At 41.4% G+C, this 21847-nt stretch overlaps 1 protein-coding gene across 1 annotated transcript in view; it reads left to right on the forward strand.

The window, feature by feature from the left end:
- The window catches only part of LOC127569687 (C2 domain-containing protein 2), a 60776-nt gene that overhangs the window by 36099 nt on the left and 2830 nt on the right, over nt 1-21847 (forward strand). Inside the window, exons 5-15 of the mRNA XM_052014487.1 lie at nt 1564-1680; nt 4468-4609; nt 4978-5086; nt 7409-7476; nt 8938-9003; nt 10474-10545; nt 11794-11819; nt 12250-12421; nt 14175-14288; nt 19952-20079; nt 21137-21455. Of these exons, the coding sequence (XP_051870447.1) occupies nt 1564-1680; nt 4468-4609; nt 4978-5086; nt 7409-7476; nt 8938-9003; nt 10474-10545; nt 11794-11819; nt 12250-12421; nt 14175-14288; nt 19952-20079; nt 21137-21455 (1333 nt within the window). The remainder of the gene's footprint in view (nt 1-1563; nt 1681-4467; nt 4610-4977; nt 5087-7408; nt 7477-8937; nt 9004-10473; nt 10546-11793; nt 11820-12249; nt 12422-14174; nt 14289-19951; nt 20080-21136; nt 21456-21847) is intronic.

Raw genomic sequence — 21847 nt, forward strand, 5'->3', positions numbered from 1 at the left:
GAAAGGCAGCTGTACGACTCTCCAGTGACACATCTGTGATTGCTGGTGTTCCTGTCTTTATGAAAGTCATGTGGCCAAATTTAGTTCCTGGCAAACTCTTCCATTTTGTGCTCTAGGTGTTTGGAGTTTGAATGATAGCATTCATGTAGCAAATTAGTTGTGGTTAACATGACCTGTAACAGTTTCCAGTTTATCAAATTGGGCATTAGAATGGTGTTTAGAAGGATGAATTGTTTGTAGATGGGTGCCTCATAAAGCTAATTAAAGGCTGGTTATTTTCATCTGTGGTGCTTTCAAGTAAGTGGATAATAGTAAATGCATGTGTGAAACAGGATATTCCTGTCCCATGTTAGGCCTTTTCTTGTAGGGTGGGGAAGAAGCTGAAGCTGCCTGATTATAGCAATCTAAGAGGACGAATTTTGGAAGAAGACACAAGGGTATAAATTGATATTGGTTTATTATTGTCACTTGTACCGCGGTACAGTGAAAAACTTGTCTTGCATACCGATCATACAGATCAATTCATTACACAGTGCATTGAGGTAGTACAGGGTAAAAACAACAGAATACAGAGTAAAGTGTTACAGCTACAGGAAGTGCATTGCAGGTAGACAATAAGGTGCAAGGTCAAACAAGGTAGACTGTGAGGTCAAGAGTCCATCTCATCGTGTAAGGGAACCATTCAATAGTCTTATGATTGTGGGATAGAAGCTGTCCTTGAGCCTGGTGGTATGTGCCCTCAGGCTCCTGTATCTTCTGCCTGATGGGAGAGGAGAAGAGAGAATGACCCGGGTGGGTGGGGTCTTTGATTATGCTGGCTGCTTAACTGAGGCAGTGAGAGGTATAGACAGAGTCCATGGAGGGGAGGCTGGTTTCTGTGATGTGCTGGGCTGTGTCCACAACTCTCTGCAGTTTCTTGCAGTCCTGGGCAGAGCAGTTGCTGTACCAAGATGTGATGCATCCAGATAGGATGCTTTCTATGGTGCATTGATTAAAAATTGAATGTCAAAGGGGACATGCCAAATTTCTTTAGCCTCCTGAGGAATTAGAGGTAGCAACTCAGCATGGGGAGGAAAATTCCATTGCCCACATTGTTGTATTAATTAAAGAAGAGAACTGAAGAGAGTTGAGAACAACTCCATTCATCATCCCATGGGCATTGCCTTCTGAGATACTGAATAAACATTAATTCACTATTGTAAAATGAGGTCATGAAATTGTTCAAAGAATATCCTTTTTTCTGAAACAACTCGCATCAATTCGTCAGTCATTTCAAATCAGAGCTGTGGATAAATTTAACCACTAACCTACAAATTGTCTCTTCACAAAATTTGGTCTCAGTTGGCTGACATTTGAAGATATAATGATGGCCACACTCTTCTACAAACGTGACCCCATTTCCATATTTCAGCCACTTGTATGAAACCAGACAGAACCCTGATTTCCCCAGGATCTACTTTGGTGACATCTACCAAAACTTGGCAACTGAAGGCACGTGATGGGATCTGCTCTTTGAATCAGTCACCTTTTGATTGTGTTCTGAAGCCTGTCTTTCTATATTAGGTAGCAGAAGGGGATGCAGACCTAGAGACCATTCATACACTCTTGCAAGATTTGCTAACCTCAGCCCGTCCAATGGTCATACTGACTATGAAGGCTGCACCTTTAATGGATAATAATGTAAGTATGAGATTACTAAATCTGCAATGTGTAAAGTTTAAAATGCATAACTGCACTACATGAGGTCCTAGTCTTTCACAGTTCACTTTAGAATTATGAATTGCCAAGATACGTATTTGCTAATATTAATTGGATGTGAAATTGTGCCCGGTTAACACAATATCAGATGATAACTGTGGCATAAGTTTCCTTTTTGTGTGCTGAGGTTATGCTTATTGACAGTTTTCCTCTGAATTTGACGAAACTAATACCAACTACAATATTCAGCACTTGCACAAAATATAAAGACAAGGCTAATGTAGTTTATTGCCACAGAGCTAGAAAATCAAAGGAAGTATTGTCACATCCACAGAAAGCCCTTGTTGGCTCGTGTTTATAATGCTTGATACTATTCTCAACACCACACCATGGAAAACATAGATTCACTTTGCAAATAAGGCAGCAAGAAATTCATCAGAATGTTAGCTAGACCTCAGAAGTTGCATTACAAGGGGAGGTCAAAAATAGTCACCAACTGATATCTCTGCAACACAGCTTAAGTGGAGTTCGCAGGATTTTGAAAGGATTCGATAGGATAGATAACAGAAATCTTTAACTGCAGGAGGGCTGATCTACATCGAATGAACCCAACATTAAGTTCAGGAAAGTTAGGATATGCTCCTTCATGGAATGTGTGGCAGAGGTATCTTCTCACAAGAAGTAGCAGGCAGCGAGGAAGGCTACCAAAGCTTGCAAAGTGATCTGGACCAGCTGGGAAAATGGGCTGAAAAATGGCAGATGGAATTTAATGCAGACGACTGTGAGATGATGCACTTTGGGAGGACAAACCAGGGTAAGACTTACACAGTGAATAGTAGGGCACTGAGGTGTGCGGTAGAACAAAGGGACCTGGGAATACAGATCCATAATTCCTTGTAAGTGGCACCACAAGTAGATAGGGTTGTAAGAAGAGCTTTTGGCACTCTGGCCTTCATAAATCAGGGCATTGTGTACGGGAGTTGCGATGTTATGTTGGAGTTGTCCAAGATGTTGGTGAGGCCAAACTTAGAGTATTGTGTGCAGTTCTGGTCACCTACCTACAGGAAAGATATCAAAGCTTGAAAGAGTGCAGAGAAAATTTGTACCGATGTTGCTGGGACTTGAGTTACAGGGAAAGGTTGTACAGGTTAGGGCTTTATCCCCTGGAGCGCGGAGAATGAGGGGAGATCTGATAGAGGTATACAAAATTATGAGACGTTATAGGGTGAATGAATACAGGCTTTTTCCCCTCAGGTTGGGTGAGAGTAGAACTAGAGGTCATGGGTTTAAGGTGAAATATTTAACAGGGATCTGAGGGGGAACTACTTCACTCAGAGGGTGGTGTGAGTGTGGAATGAGCTGCCAGCGGAAGTGGTGGATGCGGGTTCAGTTGTAACATTTAAGAGAAGTTTGGATAGGTGCATGGATGAGAAAGGTATGGTGTGCTATGGTCCAGGTGGATAGGACAAGGCAGAAGACTAGATCAGCATGGACTAGATGGGCTGAAGGGCCTGTTTCTTTGCTGTGCTCTGACTCTAGTAGATGCTAGGTCAGCTAATAACTGTTATATCTGAGAACAATAGGTTATTGCTAGACATGAGTAAGATGTCACTGGGTGGTTAAATACTGTAGTTTATTCTTGATGAACAGAGATTTTAATGGAATGATGGATGAGAGGAACGACAGAAGAAAAGTCAAAGGAGCAGTAGTAATGGATTTTGAGTTTTTTTTTAAAGAAATTTCTTAAGGCAAGATAGCCATTCCCTAGTTAATTCTTTGAGCAAGGTGCTAAAAGCATGAGTGCAGATGGAGAAGGTTTACCAGTTAGGAAGTTTTAGCAGAGAAGAGTAAGCAGAAGAAGGTTTAGACATAAAGTGAAGTTAAATCATGGAGGAATTTAATTTTCTTGATTTGGACAGACTACCAATGAAAGTTAGTGTGGATGAGGTCGTTGGGCAAGTGGGATTAGTGCAGGACAGAATATGTGTACCAACTTTTTCAGCAAGCTTGAGCTCATGGAGTTTTGATGAAGGGAAACAAAGGTTAATCCAATTCTTGCCTTAATGGCCGTAAACAAAGCTGACACTGTTAATGTCAGATCAGGTCATGAATCATTTGGCCATTTTTGTGCAAGTTGCTCTGGGGAATTTTGAAGGAAAATTTCATTCTTTTATTGAAAGTTGAGTGACTGTGAGAGATTAAGATTGTGATAGGGTTTTGGTTGGATGTTGAGGTTTGGAAGCAGATAAGTCAAGTTGAAAACTGAGGAAGTTTGGACATAAGCTTAAATCACTGCAAATGAGAGGGAAGGAAGCTTTGGGGTGTCTGATGGAGGCACTCACTGCCAAGTCTCGTGTCCAATAAATGACTGAGCAATGAATGCAAAGAAGGAAGATCTAGGCTGAAATGACACAAGGAAAAAATCCAAGTGAAGAAGAGTAATTGTTCTATTTATTGGAAATGGTAGTAGTTTTGATTTATTCTTGGGTACAAGCAACTTCCATCATAAATGACTCATACAGGCTTTAATTGTCTAGGTATGGTGCTAACCTGATGTATGGCCTCTCAATTGCCTGCAAGATAAACCGCTAGGTTACATGCACCACTGGACAACACTGGGCGAATTTATTGGCAAGCTCCTAATTAGGTGCATGTTCCTTAAACTTGATCATTTAATGTTAGTATATAATCAGCTAGATTTCTATTGTAACAGGCCTGAGCAGGAGCCAGTTCATTCTGACCTTGTGTGATTCTTTGTTCCCGCTCTAGAATTTTCCAGTCTCTCAGAGTTTGCCAAATGCAGAGTTATCTTCGCAGATTTTCTCACCTCCCAAACCACCTAGGGCTCATGAACGGAAACTTCAAGTGAAGATCATCAAAGTGGAGGACCTCGCAGCTCCCGATATTGCCGGTAATCGTGTCCATTGTGTCTAAATGGTCTACAGTTCCAACACACGCATGCTGTTGCAACTTACTGGAGAAGAGGCTGTGTGTGGGGGGGGGTAAAAGTTGCACTGAGCTTTGCGTAGGCCCTATTGTCATGTGAATTAGAATGTTGAGCTGCTGGTGCACCCACTTGCTTAAATTGAAATATAACCTTAAATTAATCTTAAAATGTTAGGATTTAAGAAAATAATAATAATTGCATTAATAACATACAACATTCTGTTCTCTTGAATATTTTTTCCATGGGCTGCAATGTTTAAATTGTTTCTGCTTCAGTCAAAGTTAGATTTCATGTTCTGAATGCAATGTTCTATATGTGCTTGGTATTGTCAGAAAGTATCCATCCATATTGTGTTGTGGAGTTGGACAACCCAGTGCAGAAGGTGTCTAGTTCAGTGATGAGCAGTGTTTCCATTCCCCTGTGGGACCAGCAGTTTGTGTTGTGAGTATTGATTTTGTTTTACTTTTTAAGCTGGCGCCAGTTTCTTGCTATCATATTTTTCTGATTTCTGTGGTGCTTCTGAACTTTGAATCAAAAGTAGTCTTGTGGGAGCACTTCTTTTAAATTCCTGATGCCTCTTTGCCAAAAAAAACCCTCCATAAAGCTCAATGTATTTTAGTACTCTCATCACATTTAGTATGGTCTTGGTGTCTCTCAGGATATTTGACCTGCTCAGATTGCCAGTACTCTTCCATTTGGAAATGATCAAAAATGGCTTTTATTTTAATTATTCCAACTACCTTCCTGTGACAATTCATTACTTTCATTTTACGCTGCATTGTTTACAAACCTCATTGTGTAATACAGTGAACTTCAGCCATACTTTGCTTTGTTATAGAATTGTACAGCACAAAATGGGCATTTCTACCCATCTACATTAATCACATTTACCTGTATTAAATCCATGTCCTTCTCTGCCTGGCCTATTCAAATGCCTTTCTAAATACCTCTTAAACCTATTGCTTGAATCTGATTCCACCACCCCTTTTGGCAGTGCGTTCCAAATGCCAATGTCTGTGTAAAAGCTTTCCACTCAGATCCACTTTAAAATTCCTTTTTCTCGCCCTTGAGCCAATGCTGTCTTGTTTTTGATATCTCTGCCATGACCACCTGTCCTATCTATGCCTGTCATAATTTTATATACCTCTCAGAAATCTTCAAATGAACAGGGGTGTGAAGTTTGGTGCCTCCACTACATTCAGCAGGCTTGGGTTAATTCCACATCATAATTCCAGCATTCATTCTGATCTAATACATCTCTCTCTCAGAAACGTGTACAGTAAGCTAACGTATTTGAGATATTGAACAGCAAAACAAAACTGCTGGAAATCGGAAGTAAGAACAGAAAATGCTGGAAATACTCAGCGGGTCATACAGCATCTATGGAGAGAAAAAAATGAGCTAAATGCTCAGGTTGACGGTGGTGCGAGTGTGGAGTGAGCTGCCAGCGGAAGTGGTAGATGCGGGTTCAATTGTAACATTTAAGAGAAGTTTGGATAGGTACATGGATGGGAGGGGTTTGGAGGGATATGGTCCAGGTGCAGGTAGGTGGGACTAGGCAGAAGCTCAGGTCGACATGGACTAGATGGGCCAAAGGGCCTGCTTCAGTGCTGTAGTATGCTATAACTCTATCAGGTAACCCCTCAGCCTCTTTTGCTCCAGGGAAAACATGCCCAGTCTATTCAATCTCTGGAGGAACGCAGCAGGCCGGGCAGCATCTGCAGAGAAAAGCAAATGGTCAACATTTCAGATCGGGACCCTTCTTCAGGACTGAAGATAGGAAAAGGGGAAGCCCTTTCTTCAGGGAAATCCTGACCTGAAATGTTGACTGCCTGCTTTTCTCCGTAGATGCTGTCTGGGCTGCTGAGTTCCTCCGGCATCGTAGTGTTTTTCATCTAGATTCCAGCATCTGCAGTCCTTTGTTTCTCTACCCAATCTCTCCCCATTACTAAAGTTCTCCAATCCAGAGAGATTATCTGGATCTTGGCACATCTGGATGTTGGTGATCTTGGGGACTGATCCTAGTGAGTGATGGCAATCTGTTTTTGTCCATATATTAACATGTTAAGGTGAGGCAAGAATCTCTTAATGGTTTCCACACCCCAATCATTGTACCCCACCTTGCAACAAAAATGTCTTCTTCTGTTGCTAGGTACAGTAGTTCTGCTCTTGTTTGAACTGCGCAGAACATCGATAACCATTAAGTATTCGTCCTCCTGATGAATCTCTTTTCTTTAAGCTGACTTTAATGTGTTTTCTATTAGATGACTGACAAGCAAAATATAATGCTAAAATAGTGCACCGTGTTTGGCATTTTGCTACAGGAAACACTACGTTATAATCAGAGATATAAATGCTTTGGGGGGTTTTAAATGGTTACTTGCTTGCATTTTAAAGTAAATCTGAACCCATAGCCTTAAGTTTTTAAAATTACAGCCTTGGGGGGGGGGGGGGGGGGTGGAAAGATTGTCTTTTGGATACATAAGGGAACCATGTGATTTGGTGACTGGACAGGAAAGTGGATGAGAAAACAGGTCAGCCATGATCATATTGAATGGTAGAACAGGATCAAGGGACATTATGGCTTGATCCTGCTCCAATTTCTTGTCCTTTTATTTATTTTTGCCAGTTTTCCTCCTGCTGCTGCCCCTGGGGAGTCTTTCTGATCTTTTGATCTTGCGAAAGCATTTCTTTTTTTTTAAAGAAATAGATCTAAAATCTTTTATTTCCTTTCCTTTGTGTTTGTGTGTTGTTTAATGGCAGGAAGACCTCAGCACCGAAATCTGTTCGGCTCAAACCCTCGTCGCTCAGAGGAAACGGTTATGGGCAGTGTAATTCCAACAATGATACTGAAGTATAAAATCAGGAAGTTCAGCTTTTGAAGCTTTAGTGACATTCTCTCACATCTCCAGGGTTATAATAAAGACTTACTGTATGTGTTTTTAAATGCGTTCAAAGTTGATCTGATTTTGGAAGGAGACGAGAGGTGGGAAGAAGAATTCGACTGCTGAAAACAACATACCTTTTTGGTGTGCGGAGGGGAAGTGAGTGAGAAGGGAGAAATCTCAGCCAACTGTGGGTGTGTTTTAAAGACCTTCTTTCAATTGCTCACTGATTATAGATTTTCCACTTAGTACAGCATAATAGAAGATCATTTGGCTCATCGGGTTCATGCCATCTCCGAGCAGAGTAATCCCATCTGTTCCATTCTCCCTCTTATTTCTCTCTAGCCTTGCGACTTGCCCGTCAATTCCCTTGTGATTGTTTTGCCGCTTACTTGCACGAAGGGGTCACTTATGGACGCCAGTTAACCTGCCAACACATCTTTAGGATATTTACCCAATCCTATTTCAGCCACTGATTTTTCTGTCCTTCTCTGACACCTTTTTCCTCCATCCCAACGTCGCCAGTCCCTCTTCACTACTCGGAGGATGCTTGGTGCTGAAAGCTCTTTCAAGCTAGCTGGTCACACTGGGAACAGACCAAGGATGTTCCCACTTAATTCAGCAAGACCTAAAGGAAACTGGGCTTCCTGACTTCTAGCCTCTTGCTCTCTCCTTGCCTTCTAGCCGCTACCCAGATCACTCTTTTTGAATTATGACTCTTCCAGAAGGTGCAACAGAACAGGAATGTGCAAATATGTAATATATTTTAAGATAGCATATTATTCCCATTTTCATATTTCCTTACAAAATAGGAGTAGGCCATTTATCTCATCAAATCAATGCTGCCTTTCAGAACAACCTCATCAATCCCATGTCTCTGTAATCTGTTCTTTCCCACGTGCCCACCACCTGTTCAAGGGATAATTTACAGTTGCCAATTAACCTGTCGACCAGGAAACTGGAGCACCCAGCATAAATCCAGGTGATCAGAGGGAGATTCCACATAGAGCTAAGGTCATGATTGTGCCAGGATCACTCTGGTAGTGAGGAGGCAGCACTACCCGCTGCACCACTGCTCTGCCCTAGGGACTTCTTGAGAAATAAACAGATGAAGGTTGAAACAGCACAACAGAACGAGATATTACAGCAGTTAATCAAAGAGTAGCTTGGCAGATTTTATAAGACTTTAAAGGTGGTGGATGCTTGTGGAGGAAATTCCAGAGCTTGGGGCTTAGATACCTGAAAGGTGAAGAAGATGGGGTGCATAGAGAGCTTGAGCTGGGGAATGTAGAGTGTTCAGAGGGTTGTGGATCTGGAGAAGGTATATATTCCTAATCAAATGGAAGGACATTTGCAATTGCATCAGAGGCTTGAATTGGTGACTGTTTTTTACTTTTTCTCCAATAGTGGAGCTGAGTGCCAAGTCAAAGAAACTTCACATGCAGGTTTTGGAGGATGGAAGACCCTCGGAGAGTACGTAACTGACCCTATGAGTAGGGTTGTGCACTACCAGTTATTTCTGTAATTGAATGTTCGTCATCATGTGAAATCAAGTGCTCTGATGCATGAAGCCATTTGTATCGTGCCATTTCTTGGTTACAGTCCTGAAATCGGTTGCCTAACACTACAGGGCAACCCTTATTTTTTTTTTGGGAGAAAAAGTGCAGTTCATCTGTAAGGAGCAAAACGTGAGCCAGTCAGCCAATCAAACCCACACTGGCTGATCTTCAGTCTAATTTCCTATTCATCTGCCAATACTCCTAGCAGAATGTATTTATTTTTTTATTGCTGGCCTTAAGGAAGAATGGTTCCAGATTTCCTCTACTTTCTGTGCATTCTGTTTTGAACAGAAATACGTACAGTTTTAACTTTAAGTAATATTCTGTTTCTCTGGATTTACCTGTCGGATTTCTATCTTTCCTTATTTTTACTCGTGTGTGGGGTGAGACCATTGCTGGCAAGGACATTAATTGTTGCCCATTGCAAATGAATTTCTACCATTTAAAACCTCTAAATTAGATCACTTCTTGATCTTCTGAAATGGAATGCAATCCAAGTTAATGTCCTCATAACTTGACACTCGGCTTTGGTCTCATTCTGGAATACCTGGATTATAAACAAATGTACCGTGAGATATGGTGTCTATCACTGGAAAAAATGCACTCCAGTTGGGGTCTGATAAAGACTCTGTACCATTGAAGCTTCACTTCTTCCCCTTTTGTTTTTCAGCACACTTGAGATATAGGCTATCATTGCATCAGTTTTTTTTTTGTGTAATTACATTTGTATCTGTCCTGTAGTTTATAGTGATTTATGTTCCTGGACATGTCCCTTTTGCTCCTCCACAATACTTCATGGTGAGAGACTAAATACTCTCTTTTATCTTTCTCCTATACAAACTGGCTGATTTTGTGTTTTTATGCCTTAAAATTGGTTCATTATTGTCACATGAACTGAGGTAAAGTGAAAAACTTTGTTTTGCACTGCCATCCATGCAGATCATTTCATCACATCAGTGTGTTGAGACCTCACAATCTACCTCATTATGACCTTGCACCCTTATTTTTCTGCCTGCACTGCACTTTCTCTGTAACTGTAACATTTTATTCTGCATTCTGTTATTGTTTTCCCTTAAGCTTTAAGTGCCACAGTTTTGACCATTTGCGCAATGTTTATGTCCCGTTTTTTAACTTCCTGATCTTGTTTCAATAGCATACTATATCTCCTCACCTGGTTTCATGTGAAACGTAATTTGGTATTTCTGCAAAATGAGGTTGAAATTGAAAGTTTATTAGTAGATCAATAAGCAAAGCTTAAGAAGTGGAAATATTCTTTGCTTCTAATGAGTGGTCCCACCTGAAAGTTTGGCTTATTTTTCTCTCATTGTGGATTTCATTGTATCTTAAGGGATTTATCTTGTACTATTTTCCATCATTGTTGCAGTACTTGGTGAGGTGACAGTACCAATAGATCTATTCAAGAAACAGCCCAGTGGGAGGCAAAGCTTTCCGTCTGGTAAACACACAGAATGGAAATAGTTCGGGATCCATCACAGCTGAGGTAATAAACTGCATAAACTCTTATGTTCAGTTCTGAGTTGTGCCTCTCTTGGTTCATGTTATTTTCAAGGATGGGGCTCAGTGGTCTTGGTCAAATTACTGCAGTGTCCTAGTGGCTGAAACTAATTAAAAAAAAGAAAATGGATACAGCTTAATGAAAATTGGTAGAAAATGATCAATCTGAAATAAGTTTATTTCAAACAGAATGATGATTTGATTTGATACCAATACACTAATTGTGTTACATTTGAAGGTGATTGGCTGGTGAGGGATATAAAAGAGAAAGATTAATATTTCGAACAGTAGTTTGTTGCTGAGACCATTAAGAGAACCAGGGTGTAGGAAAAATGAACAAAGCATCTACTCCCCGTCCTCGTGACATGCTAACCACTTTGCCCATTAGAATGCATAACATGCATGAGAGACGCACAAGTTGGTTATCTACTGTCAGTTTCTGTCTCTGCCGTGGAGCACACCAGTTCTGTAACTTGCTCCTCACTCCCATGTTAGTCATTGCATGTTCCAGTTATTCTTCTGTATGAACCTTTCCGATCTTCAGACTTGGGGAAATTCCTTATTTCCCTCCATCTTTGTGTACTCCAAAAAATATCTTTAACTTTTGAAGGTCTGTACCATTTTAAAATGATGACTTAATATTATACCGTCAATTCATAATTTATGAAACATCTTTCTCTGTCAACTATGGGTCTGGGTTTCATCATTTATTTAAAATGTACACTTAGCTTTGTTTACCCAACTACAAAGGCAGTGTTACAGGTTTAGACACTCCATACCCTTACTCAACACGTCAATATACTACAGCACTCCAGTGTCTTGTCATTATTACTACTCCATGCTTACTTTCTTTTATCCAATGTTGCTATTTAAAATTAAATTGTCAAAATGTTTTTTTATGACTTTTCCATAATTTCATTACTACTTGCATTTGGCTTTATCTGGAATCTACTCTCATTGGTTAACTTCTATTCCCCCCCCCCACCCCCACACACACACACACACACACACACACACACACACACACACACACACACACACACACACACACAATGAAATGGTTTGAAGGAAAAAGAAGATTGTAGGTTCAGTTGTGAGTTTTTTATGGCTATTTACCATTGGATTGATAACTCATTTGGGTTTTATAAATCATGGTTACCTCTGCTACTAATTTGGGTGAATGTTGCAGGCTATGCATTTATGAATGGGATAAAGGTTTGGAAGGAAGTTTTTACAACTGCCAAGTTCTAGGTTTTCACCCCAATATTGATTAGTAGCTTTTCCTTTTTTTTATCCCTTCTGCTTCAACATATTGACAGTCAGTCAGTTTGTAGCTTTCCATTTGCTAACCTAGCTTGGGTCCGGTAAAATCTGGAGACAAATAAGATTTGCTGCTTGGAGCAAGCCCAGTTTAACTTTGACTTTTTCAGAGAATACACATAATGAGGCTTGTTCTCTCTGTGAGTACATTTGGGAACTGTTGGAAGGGAGTTTTAGATGGAGCAAAAGTTTACATGGATACTCGACCTAATGTTGAGTCTTTGTACCTCAGTCTCTCACTATCTGCTTTGGAGATGTATGGTGGATGCAGGTTTATAATGGGAAAAGTCCAAGAATGTGAACCATGATCCTGGTTTCATTTCAGTTCTGTTATGTGGAACCCAATGAAATGAAATCTCGACAGTCCCCCACACTGCTTCCAGCAAAGAAAGTAGAGAAGGATCGAACAGTCATGCCTTGTGGCACCGTTGTTACCACGGTAACCGCTGTTAAGACCAAGCCTCGAACAGATGGGAAGCCTTGTATATCGCCTACAGGTAATGAAAGGGTTAACTGCATTGGTGATTACTTTCTCTTTAAAAATACATACATCATGACCAGCTCCCAATACTTAGGGATACCGGGGCTAAAATCCTGAGGATAGGATTCATTGGTTCGGCACATATTCCCTTAAGAATCAAAGATGGAGTGATCTGATGGAATAAAAAAGTGAGCTGCTGGAGGAACGCAGCGGGTTGGGCAGCATCTGCAGAGTGAAATATTGTGGAGGGACAGTCGACGTTTTGGATCGAGACCCTTCATCTGGACTGAGAGTAGAGGGGAGATGGCCCGTGTAAAGAGGTAAGGGGAAGAGGCGGAGCAAAAGCCGACAAGCGATAGGTGCGTCTGGGTGAGGAGGGGTGATAAGCAGATGGAGGAGGGAAGAATGGAAAATAACAACAGGCTGGGAGGTGATAGCTGGAGGCACAGTGTCCATAGTTTGGGGAAACAGTGTAAGACACTGAAAATGGAGTGTGAGTTGGATGGAGAATTAAAATGTCAGGCAAATGGAAGCTCAGTCAAATTTACACACTATCGGGAGGAATTGTGCAAAGCAATCGGCCAGTTTGCATTTGAGTTCTTGAGTGCGGAGAAAGCCAGCTTGCGAGCACTGAACGCTCTACGTGGAGTTGGAAGAAGTGCAAGTGAATCGCCGCTTCACCTTGAACATCTGTTTGAGTCCCTGGATGGTGGGAAGGGAAGAGGTTAAAAGGGCAGGTATGTTGCATCACCTGCGGTTGCATGGGGAGGTACATGAGAAAGTTGGGGGGGGGTGGGGTGACGGTGAAGATGGAAGAATGAACCAGGGGGTCGCAGAGGGAACCGTCACTTTGGAATGCTGCAAGGTGAAGCTGTTTGGTCGTGGCATCAAGTTGAAGACGGCTGAAGTTACAGAGGATGATCCATTGAATGAGGAAGGTGAGGGCGAGGGGGAATTTATCCCTGTAATGGTTATGATGGGAGGGAGTGAGAGCTGAATTGCAGGAAGTGGGCAGCACTACAGGCTGCAGTGGAAACCACAGTTAAAGAAACAGGGAAGGTAAATTCTGAGCACGAGTTCCTCTGCTGCTGTCTTTGCCTCTGTGCCCATTTCTTTGATCACAAGTATTCACCCAGGCTGTTGACACCTCTTCTTCAGAGTTCCCATTCCCTCTGGTCTCCTCCTCTCCCTAGATCTGTTTGATGCTAACACTGACCTGCATTGACCAATCTCCATTTTTCCATCTCCTTTACTTAATCTACTCTCTTCTGAACTTGCTGCACTCCACTCAAAGGGCCAACCCTGTCATTGTCATCAAACACGCTGTCAAGCAGAACTGTTGTTTGGAGAACTGGTCCCTTCTTCGCAGCTACTTTCTAAGATTGTAAATAGAATATTACAGCACAGTACAGGCCCTTTGGCCCACAATGTTGTGCCAACATTTTTTCCTGCTCTAAGATCTATCTAACCCTTCCCTCCTACATAGCCCTGCATTTTTCTATTATTCATGTGGCTATCTAAGAGTCTCCTAAATATCCCTAATATATCTGCCTCCACCACCTCTGCCAGCAGTGCGATTCATGCGCCCACCACTCTGTGTAAAAAAAATACTTGCCTCTGACATCCCCCCCCCCCCCCATACTTTCCTCCAATCACCTTAAAATTGTGCCCCCTCATGTTAGCCATATAAGGCAAATTTCAGTAGGATTCCAGTGTCAGAGGCAACTTTCTAATAACAATTGACTTTGAACTTTTCTCTTTAATAACAGACACCCCTGTAAAGTCCTCCACAGATGTGAAAGACGCAGATGAGGAATCCTTGGCGCTGAGAAACTCTGAGCAGGGTGCACCTGTTAGCAAACTCTTGTCATCATCTGATACAGGTACAAACTGTCTATTGATATTAACACCAGGGTTCGTGTTTTACAATGGCATACATGTATGAACATCCAAAGGGTTGCGTGGTTATAAATAATTGTGAATTTCAGTTTACATGGGCTTATTTCTGAGGTCATGAATACTGTTTCATTATTTAAGTATGATGTTGGTGCCAAGCATCCTTGGGTTGGTACAGGAGAATTAGAAAGTACACCTCCCTACGTTCTTTATTAACATTGTGCCTCATTTTGTACTGGACATGCCTGGCACACAGTGGTTCAACCAAACAGTGGTACCCAACTTGAGAGAGATAAGAAGCGAGCTTGTTCTCTTAAATTCCCTTCCTTTGTGTCAGTTAAACCCTCTGTGTTGTCTGATACTGTGACATCTAGAATCACTAAGTAATACACAAACATTGCTTTTGTAAAGATTCAAAAGCCCTGTAACTTAGAGCTCTGTGTAAGGAATCATTATGGAGCACAACCCTGCAGATGTTGTGCTGTAGCTTTTCGCAAAACAGGCATCAAAGGATTGCAGAGACAAGCAACAAGAATGGCATGGTCTAAAGGATGAGTCACAAAGATCAGAGAAGCTTAAACCCAGAAGTGTTAAAAAAAAAGATGGTTAATGAGAAAATCTCATACATGTATGTGAAGTAGGGTGATTCAGCTCATTGTGTCTTTGCTGATGCTTTACTGGAGCAAAACAAAGACTAATCTATGACCCCTTTCCACCCTTGCCTCTTTTTTTGTATTTTTGCCACTTCAAATGTTTATCCATTTTTCACTTTGACTATTACCAATTCATTCTTTATTCAAAAAAAGCCAGGGTGTTTGTCTTGATCTCTCTGCAGTAAACCAGTGAAAATTAGATCTTGCTGTGAGGTTGAGTCTCTTGGTGCCTTGTTTCATTGTTGCAGCAAAGCAGCCTGATGTGACTGGAAAATACTGGTTTAATTACGCACCAATTGTGATTGCAGATTTACTGTTTCAGGAAAACCGTTCAAATGCGAAGGAGCGTAAAAAGTGAGGTTGGCAGAACTTTAAGCCACTGGACTTAAAGTTGATGAAATAACTGGATCCGAGCCACTTGATGTATTTTTTAAATGGTGAATAGTGTTACTAAGTAGATGTATAGCATTTGATCAGAATTTACAGATTGCCCTAAACTTCGGGCTGTAGTTAACACCATAGGAGGATCGTAACGATATATGAAGGGACTGGTAACTCTCAGAAAAAATTTGTTAGTGGCAAATTAACTTAAATACAAGTTTGGCATGACACATCTTAGTAGGAGTGACCGCTTATTCCCAGGAAAATAAGTGTCCAAACAGAGGTGTCTCTGGGTACTGATGCTGGGATCCCTAAAAGTAGCAATGCTGATTAATTGGACTGTTTTTATGCTGAGGCTCATTTCTAGAGGGATCAAACTGAAACAGAAAAAGGTATCAAATATTGGCTCGACCAAACTGTGGGCTCTTTAAAAACAATATGTACTGTTTATGCTTTGATTGTTTCAAAAGAGGTGTACTGAAATGATGCTAGAACTGAGTTTATAAAAATTGAACAGGCTCATTCAATTAAAACTGATGACAAAGGGGTGTCCTGATAGAGGTCCCTGTTATGAGAGGTGATTGTGTGGATCTAGGGAAGGTATTTCCAGAAACAGTAGTCATAAAGTAGGCAGTCACTACCAAATCAAATAGGGAATTTGGGAGAAACTTCTTTTCTCACTTTAGAACGAAGAACTCGCTACAAGAAGGAATAGTTGGGACAAATTTTGCTTATGGGGAAACAAAACCAAAATGAAGGATGTATTGATGAGTTTGATATAATAGTGCAGAAGATGTGAAGCATTAACAGGTGGCCCATTTCTGTGCTGTAAATGTTATGTAATTTAGAAATGGACAGGACTTTGGACTTAATGTCCTGGCCTCATTCCAATCATTGTTTTAATAATTAAAATCTCTTTTCCAGAAAAACATTTCCCAATTGGATAGGAGAAATCCTAAATTTAGTGTGCATTTCTAATGTCTGGTATAGAGCAGTAATGATGGAAAAATTGAGTTTAAATTAAAACCACAGTTATCCATGGGGGAAAATTGGTACACACACACTCTGCTTCAGGCAGTGAACGTTCAAATGTTACTGTTTTCAGAGGGGAAAAGAACCCAATTCTAATTGTTCTCAGCACCCTGTTGTGACATGTTATCTTTCTTTAATTTGCTCATGTCCTTTTCTTTGTGTCTGTGATCTCATTAACTGCTCATATAATGCTTGTGACTGCACTTTTATTCTGGCAAGAAGAGTAAAGCCTGTTGTTCCTGTCACTGCTTGACTGCCCCGCAGCTTCCGTGAGCTAGGGTAACCATGGTGATCACACAGACAGCAACCATTATTTTCTCTTGCATCCTGTTCAGTTAAGTTACCTTTCATGTAGGTTGCAACAGAAAAAGCTGAAGCTCCAACGTATTGCTTCAGTGGGGGTTAGAAACTCCATTGCTGAAGGGTGAAGCTCAGTAGCGTGTATTCCATCTCCAAGCAGTACTGTGGTTCAGATGCCATGAGACTTGAGCACCACATCCATAGGTTGAGACTTGGCTGCAAGTCTGAGTGAATACTACACTGCTGGGAATGCTGGACTGGATCTTGCTTCCCAAGAGAAGTACCAGCTTTCTATTCTACCACCAGCTTTTTATTCCGTCTCTATCTTTCACAACTGCCCATTGAGAACCAGAAGTCTGAGATGAGCTGAAGTTTGGGCCCTGGAGCATCTGGCCTCTTGCTCCTCTACTGGAAACACTTTGCACCTGGCCCCTCAGTGTTATGCTAATCCTGAGTAGGAAGCAAACTGCAGGAAAGATGTTTACACATTTCACTTTGATTTTTTTTAATGCTTTGAATTAATTTCTAGTACATGAGATGTTTAATTAAGCTTTCAATTTTTGAATATGTAAAAAGAAATACGCAGGCACGGTAGTGTAGTGGTTAGCATAACGCTATTACAGCGCCAGCGACCCAGGTTCAATTCCGGCCACTGTCTGTAAGGAGCTTGTACGTTCTCCCTGTGTCTGTGTGGGTTTCCTCCGAGTGCTCCGGTTTCCTCCCACATTCCAAAGACGTACGGGTTAGGAGCTGTGGGCGTGCTAGGTTGGCGCCGGAAGCGTGGCGACACTTGCGGGCTGCCCCCAGAACACTCTACGCAGAAGATGCATTTCACTGTGTGTTTCCATGTACATGTGACTAATAAAGATATTTTATCTTATCTTAAGTGGCTCTATCAGAGACATTTTAAAAACATTTCAAAGATTCTTGATGGGAGTGGGCTTTTGGGGCATAGCCTCCCTGGCATGCTGCCAAGTCCTCAGTCCCCAATTGTGCCCTGGTTCACAGGATGTCTCTTAAGCTCAGTGAGTCAGCTGTGCCAGGTTGGTGCAGGCATGCAGCAAGTTTGGGTAAGGGATTTTCCGGCTTGCTCTTTATCAGCTGGGACCACAATCGCATGAACTGCTTATCACCTTGGATGGTGACCGATACTCCCATGACACTGTTTTGAAGAAGGACAGGAGAGTTCACCTCCATGTCTCTGCAAAATTTACCCCTCTGCCTGATCACTTTCTATTCCATTATTGTCATTGAATGCAAATTGCCTACGTCTTGGCAATATTTCAAAAGCACTAAATGAGTTATAAAGTGCTTTGTGAGTTTGTGGAAAACACTATGTAAGTAAACATCTTTCTTGCCTTTTGCAAAAATTAGGGGGGAATTATATTAATGTTGTGATGCGTTTACATCTCAGTTATGCCCAGGGCATAAGTTGAGCCTGATTTGAAGGGAGAAGCTCTGGTCTTGGTGGGGAGAAGATGAGCAATTCTAGTCAAACTCCCCTCATTTTTGATATACATAAACATTGCTAATGAGCTGGCTGAGTTTCAAAGCTTCCAAGAAATTTAACGAAGCACCTGGGAAATAAGCTGAGAGGACTGGCATCTGATACAGAATGCTAGAGGTTTTGTGGAGGGAAATGGACAGTTGACATTTCAGGCCGAGACCCTTCATCAGGACTGCTTGCCACCGATCGGGGACCAAGGAAGGGTCTCAGCCAGAAATGTCGACTGTTCTTTTCCCTCCATAGATGCTGCCTGACCTGCTGAGTTCCTCCAGCACTTTGTGTGTGTTGCTGCAGATTTCCAACATCTGCAGTCTCTCTTGTGTCTCAGGATTGGTATCTGAGGCTAGAAGAGTTTGCTACCATATACCCGCACTGTCTGTGAGATGGCCTGCTTTCCTTGCCTTGCCTCTGCTGTTCAATCAAATCTCTAATTAACTTCATTCTCAATTCTAGACTTGTTCAACACGCTCTCTTGTGGCTGGTCTCCCATCTTCCATATAACTCCCTAAACCTAAAACACAGCATTGCCTAACCAGAAGCCAGTGGAGATCAGCAAACACAGGGATAATGGGTGGAGAGGACACTGCGGGTTCTGATTCAGGCATCCAAATACTGCTGCCTGTGTCAGAACTTGCAGTGTACTATCCATCTATTATCCCTGCAGTTCCTGATCTCCCCTGACTTCTGGTTAGGCAATGCTGTGTTGTTTTTTTTTTAAATACCTGTGTTCCTCCAGCTCTGTCCTCTTTGCAAGTATCCATTTTAATAATTCCACCATGGGCTGTGTCCTAATCTGCAAAAACCCTAATCTCATAAATTCTCTCCTTGTGCCTCCATATGACTTCAAGATGTTTTTGAAAACAAATCCTCTGGAAACCAGTTTTCCCCTAGGTGGCTGCGTATTAAATTTTATTTGATAGAACTCGTATTTAGTAAAGCACAGGACCATCTTGCCACGATAAAGACACACACAAGTAAATGCAAGTGGTTGATATTGGATAACTGAGTATTGAAGCTGAAGCTAATTATACTGTATGAAATGAAAGTACCGCAGGTGATGGAAATCTAAAATAAAAATGGATCTTCCATCACTTTTTGTTAATCATGCCATCCATAGGCACCACTCTGTTCCTGATCGTAGCATAATATGCCAGTCTATGTAAAAGGTACATGGGGGATACTACTTGCATCTGCCAGCTCTACAAAGATTATCAGTAGGTCTTCAGCAAAGGATTGAGTGAAATTAGCAGTCAACTTGGAGGATGGGTTCACGGAACATTTTCTGGATGCTTTTTTGTTTGAAGCTACACATCAGGGAACCAACTATGGAACAGACTGTCTTAGACATTATCGAGTGTGATTAAAATGGCGTTAATTAGTAATTTCGGAGTAAGAGGAAAGTGGCAATGTGAGAGAATTTTGTGGGCAGTTCGAGAGATCAGTCAAATGGTTGAATGTGCTGCCAATTATGTAGGTTTGGGAGGTGCCTAAGTAAAGGTAGGAAAAATAGATTAAAAGGATGCTGGTAGGAACACAATTACAGAAATATTTCAAAATTTTCAACAAATGTTTATTCAGCTGAGTGGATTTAAGAAATCAGATGTGATTCTATTGAATGATGTAGTAGACTCAGTCATTAAGGCCTCCACCTTCTACTTCACATGTTATTTTGTTCTAATTTGGATCAGCTGGAGTTCTCCTTCTCTCAGTTCCTCTTACAATAACTGCACTGTCCAGAAGTGACATGTGTATTGATTTCAATCTTAAATTACTTTAGAACTCCTGCATTTGAGTGGCACCGACCCCGTGGCTGAAGCAGCAATTCGGCAGCTTACTGAGTCTGCGAAGCACAAGCTGAAGTCTCCCATCAAGAAAAGTACCATTGTTATTTCAGGTGTTACAAAGGTGGGTTCTGTACCTTAACATGGAGATCTCGTGTGTAATTCATCTTCCAATAGTTCCATTGTTCTCTATCTCACTTCACAAACCTGGGGTTCATTTAGTTGTATTGTGTTATTTGGGGGTATATATCGCTTGTAGAATATGATTGCTACTAGGTGATTCTGTCCTGGAGAAAGCTTGGTTGTTGTTACTGGGTTGGACAGATTTTCAAATCATTTCAGTCATTTAGTTTTTGTTTGGTGAGGAATTATCAGGGCATTGCACAGAGCATTGGCAAATCTTATGATTTTTCTCTCTGCTCATCTCCCCATCCTCAAATGGGAAGTATAAAATATTGAGTAATGCTTCCTTCTCATTGTCATCGAAGTACGTACTAAAAAAAATTAAAACCAAGGTGATGGAGTACAGACTGATGTGCATTCAGGCTGTCGGTAAGGCTGATTTTTTTTTTGTCCATCTTCTTTACCCAATGAAGATGGAAGCAGGCCTTGAACTGCTGCGATCCTTGTGATTATGGGTATCTCTGGGAAGTTAAATCAGCAGTGAAGAACTGGCATATCCATAAATTGGGATGGTGTGACCAGGCAGTGCCATGGTTTCTCTTCTTTGATGGGGGAAGGGGGTGGTTCTATAACAAATTGGAGAAAGGGGTTGGGGGGGGTGGGGGAAATCCACCATGATCGAATGGTGGAGCAGACTCGATGGGCTGAATGGCCTGATTCTGCTCCTACATCTTGTGGTCTGAAATTGGATCGTCAGTGCTTGAAATTATTTTCTTCTTTGGAAAATGACCACTTTCTTCAACAAGTATCAAAGGTAATACTAAAGAAAAGAATTTGATTTAAAAAGGCAAAATGCTGGGAATTCTTAGCAAGCCCAACAGTATCTGCGGAGAGAGAGGCAGAGTTGATATCACAGGTCAGGGACCTTTCAAATAGATTATAACTTGTTCATTTGATCAGAGTTTTGACTGAGTATTTGTTTAGTTTGTATTTTTTCTATTAAATTGGTTAGAAGTATTTTATATTCTGAAGAGATCACTTCTATTGTTGATCTCCAGGCTCCCTTGGCTGTGGATGATGAAATGACCCTATCGGCCAACTACGCAGCTGCGATGGATGCATCCTTGAGGCAGGAACCTTCACCTCACCCTTCCTCCAACAGCACTACTGAGCTCTCTTCTGAGAAAACACTAACCCAAAGCTTACCCGAGGCTGAGATTTGTGCTACTGAAGAAACTTCGTCCTCGTCGTCAGCAGTTGGAGCTGATGGACAGTTTAACCAATGGAACGCCGGCTTTCAGGAAGACCTGGATTTTGAGCAGAAGTCCACTAGCTCCTTTGACAGCTCAAAAGTGGGAACAGTGAAAAAATCTAAAGGTGAATGTTCTTTGGGTTCCAAAAACTGGAATGTGTACTTTGTCCATATTAGAAGAAATCAAAATGCAGTCTTGGTTTGTGACTTCTCACCAGCATTGTGTTCCCATTGTGTCAGTCCTCAGAGTTTATCTACTGCAGGCCACTGCTCAAAGTTTTGCAGTGGAAAAAGAAGCTCATTGAGCTCTTTTGGTATAAAAGTTTGTACAGATTTTTGGGAATTTCACATAAAATGGAAGCAGGAACAGGTGCAGGTTGTAGCCTGTTCTGTTCCGTCTATTCTAAAATTATGAGAAACATGGTTAAGTTGGTCTTTTTCCCAGGATGGAAATGTCAAATACTAGAGGGTATTGCTTTAAGCTGAAAGAAGGGAAATTTGAAAGAGATTCATGATC

The sequence above is a fragment of the Pristis pectinata genome, chromosome 4, assembly GCF_009764475.1.
Source record: "Pristis pectinata isolate sPriPec2 chromosome 4, sPriPec2.1.pri, whole genome shotgun sequence".
Lineage (NCBI taxonomy): Eukaryota > Metazoa > Chordata > Chondrichthyes > Rhinopristiformes > Pristidae > Pristis > Pristis pectinata.